General features: G+C 33.6%; 1 protein-coding gene across 2 annotated transcripts in view; it reads right to left on the reverse strand.

Annotated features, from left to right (window-relative positions):
• Positions 1–88: 88 nt before the first annotated feature.
• Positions 89–3364, reverse strand: part of LOC106878532 (arg8-vasotocin receptor) — a 184105-nt gene continuing 180829 nt past the window's right edge. For both annotated transcript variants that reach the window (XM_014927769.2, XM_014927766.2), the window contains one exon: positions 89–902. In XM_014927769.2, the coding sequence (XP_014783255.1) occupies positions 204–902 (699 nt within the window). In that variant the 3' untranslated portion in view covers positions 89–203. The remainder of the gene's footprint in view (positions 903–3364) is intronic.

Consider the following 3364-nt stretch of genomic DNA (forward strand, 5'->3'; position numbering starts at 1 on the left):
TATATATATATATATATATATATATATATATATATATATATATGTGTGTGTGTGTGTGTGTGTGTGCATACATATATACACACTCACACACCCAGACACACACGCAAGCACACATAATACACATACACGCACTTATATCATATATTAAATATACTGGAATTCGTAACTAGTTTAATATAAGACAGCTACTATTATATTATTGTCTAATTTTCCAAAGTTGTCATCTCTACTGTGATAGTGGGACACGCCCTTGTGTAGTGTTCTTTGTAACAATCTGACTTCTCAATACGGCTTGAACTTATGAAGTGAGATCTAGTAGAATCTGGATTTGTATATGTAACTCTTCTCCATTTTGGACAATTAAGTGTTTTATAATTAATACTAAATATGAGGAATATATAAGGGTTAGCCGCCGAATTAATCGGGGCAATACCACCTAAAATGGAATATAAAGTGGGAGATATAATTTCATGGTTTCCATAAGACATTATCATCTCAGCTGTAAAATAGGGTAGCCAACAAATAATATACATAGACACAATAACAAGTGTCATTTTCAAAGTCTTGATTTTTGCTTTCGGAAGAGAGCTTGACTTAGTGCTTTGTAGATGTACTTTTCCAGGTTTTCCGTTTGTAGTATTGTTACAAGATTGATTCTCTGTTGCCTTTTGAGCTATTTTGAGAAATATTCTTGCGTAGAACACGATTAAGAATATCAAAGGTATAAAGAAGACCATAAATGCTACATAAGTGAGAAATATTTGACGGTGTAATTTTGGTTTGTCTCGAAAGATATTCTCACAACGATGTTGTCCATTTCGTTCGACGTGTACAAATACAAATAACATTGGTAGGGATGCAAGTGCTGCAACAATCCAGCCCACTCCAGCCATTTTCCAGATCTTCAAAATAATAAAAAGAAACATTATTTTAAGGAACAATTTTACAATATCAAATTCAAAATCAAACGTTTGAACATAAATTTATTCAATAGTTGATAATCATTTCCTTGTAAATTTTGACAATATTTGAATTTTCTTCTTTTAATTTTGGGTTCAAATGCCACCATATGTTACTTTGCTTTTCATTTCTTTGTTGATGGTTTATTTTAAAATATAATAGTTCAATCAGTTCAGTTATCTTTAATGAACCAACTTGATCACTCAATCTGCTAAAATAGCAGCCATATGCCAGAAATCACATCCTACAGTCTTGAAAAGGAAAGGCAATTTGCGTAATGTAGTTCTAGATATGTTATGCATGAGAAAAAGACATTGTTATAACTCGAACGCCTTTAAATACAGGTTTGCTTCTTCATGGCTAATGTAAGTCTAAAATAACGACTTTACCTAATAATAGAAATGTTTGTTTGATTTTTGTCTGTTTTACAAGGGCAATATAAGTTTTATTAGAAAAATGCTTAATTTTACTTCTTGGTTGTGTCATCGTTAAATACTCTTCTGTAAGACGCTAATAGCAAAACTAAAATTCTGGTTTAGGACAACAAAAACAAAAATCCTGAAAATATATCCATTCGGCCACATTGGTTTTGCTAGATCCAGTAATATACGAGTAGTTTCATAAAATATACTTAGCAAGAATGCTAAACTGATTCTGAACAAATGTGAGATGATGAATGTTAACATTTAAGCATCAAATAGCTACTGTTGCTTTGGCTAGAGGTATTTTCTGTAGATTATACAAATACAACATGAAAAATGAATATTTTCTGAGTGAAATATCTTCATACATCCATACTAAATCGGAAAGATAACATTGTCTTTCCCTAGTATATTAGACAATACTATCTAATTGTGGTATTGTTGTACTGTTGATATCGGTCAGATAGTGTAAACTACAGTTTGGAGACCGTATAACATTAACATCATTTACCGTTCCAAAGTATAGTAATTTATCATCAAACCACCCTCGAAACAGAGAAAACTCAGTGTCAAATTATTCTTCTATCCTAACAGATGTAAACTTCATCTAAAATAACATGAAGCCTCTGTTACATCTACATTAACCTAATGCCTCCGTTAAATATGACACAAACAACATAATTGCAAAAAGAAAACTATGTTATGACAAGGCGTGAAAAGTTGCAGAGGAAATCGTGGAAATATGCTACTGTTCAATGCGGAATATCTTCATCCAGTAAGAAGCGAAAATGATATATTTCATTTTAAGTGCTGTCGCTCTTGTAATGCCATCAATCGAAATATTTGTTCGAAACTGTTCTAAAGGGATCATCGACAAACGGGAAACTCTGAGTACTAAATAGTTTTAGCACTACCAGAATTGTTTAGGCTACTATTTATTCTGTTTCTAAAATTAAACGCACATACACACATATATATATATATACACACAGATAGAGACTTACGCACATATATACATACGTACATATATGTGTGTGATTTGGTGTGGTGTGGTGTGGTATGTGTGTGTGTGTATGTAAAAACATTCTTTGAATATTTACCGTGCGACTCTTAAACTATCTCTTTGCTTTCCTTGCTTGCCTCCGTTGTACGTCTCTCTCTCTCTCTCTCTCTCTCTCTCTCTCTCTCTCTCTCTCTCTCTCTCTCTCTCTCTCTCTCTCTCTCTCTCTCTCTCTCTCTCTCTCTCTCTTTAGTCCTTCTGCTCTCTACAACTCTTCCTCTCTTCTATCATGTTACCGGTATCCAGCCAAGGCGTTGTCGTTCTTTTTCGGCCTACGTCTGACCAGACTGATTACGTTGTCTGGGCTACTGCTCTGTCCCTTATGACTTCTCTATTTACCCTTTGTGCCAACCCACTACGTTCGTTTGGTAACCGAAAGGCTCTTTCTGTTGTATATGTTGTATAATTATTCTTTAAGAGATGTATAGCCGAAAGGCCTTTTTCTGTTGAAAATGTATAATTCTTTTTCTGCTGTATTTGTATTATTATTTTGTTGTTGCATACGTATTATTTTAGCTTGTCTTGTTTGTTTTTGTCCTTGTATACATTCGTTAGCTTTTCCAGGAAGCTTAATGCTCGGGCGCTCCCAAAATGGTGTTGCCCCAATGTAAAAAGCGCGAAACCACTATGGTATCTTGGGCATTGAGTGACGAGGAAATCAGCTGCGAATTTTCCGCGTATCGTGTGTTTAACTACCTTTGCGTTGGTTATGTCTTCGTCTAGTTTTCCGTTTGTTGTGATTTCGTTGATTTTCCGTTTGCTGTTTTCGTATATTTTTTCTCTTTGTTGTGTTGTTTCGCTTCCACCCCCTTATAAATAGATAGATAGATAGATAGATAGATAGATAGATAGATAGATAGATAGATAGATAGATAGATAGATAGATATAATATATATATATATATATATATATATATATATA

This window comes from Octopus bimaculoides, chromosome 4, assembly GCF_001194135.2.
Source record: "Octopus bimaculoides isolate UCB-OBI-ISO-001 chromosome 4, ASM119413v2, whole genome shotgun sequence".
NCBI classification, from domain to species: Eukaryota; Metazoa; Mollusca; class Cephalopoda; order Octopoda; family Octopodidae; genus Octopus; species Octopus bimaculoides.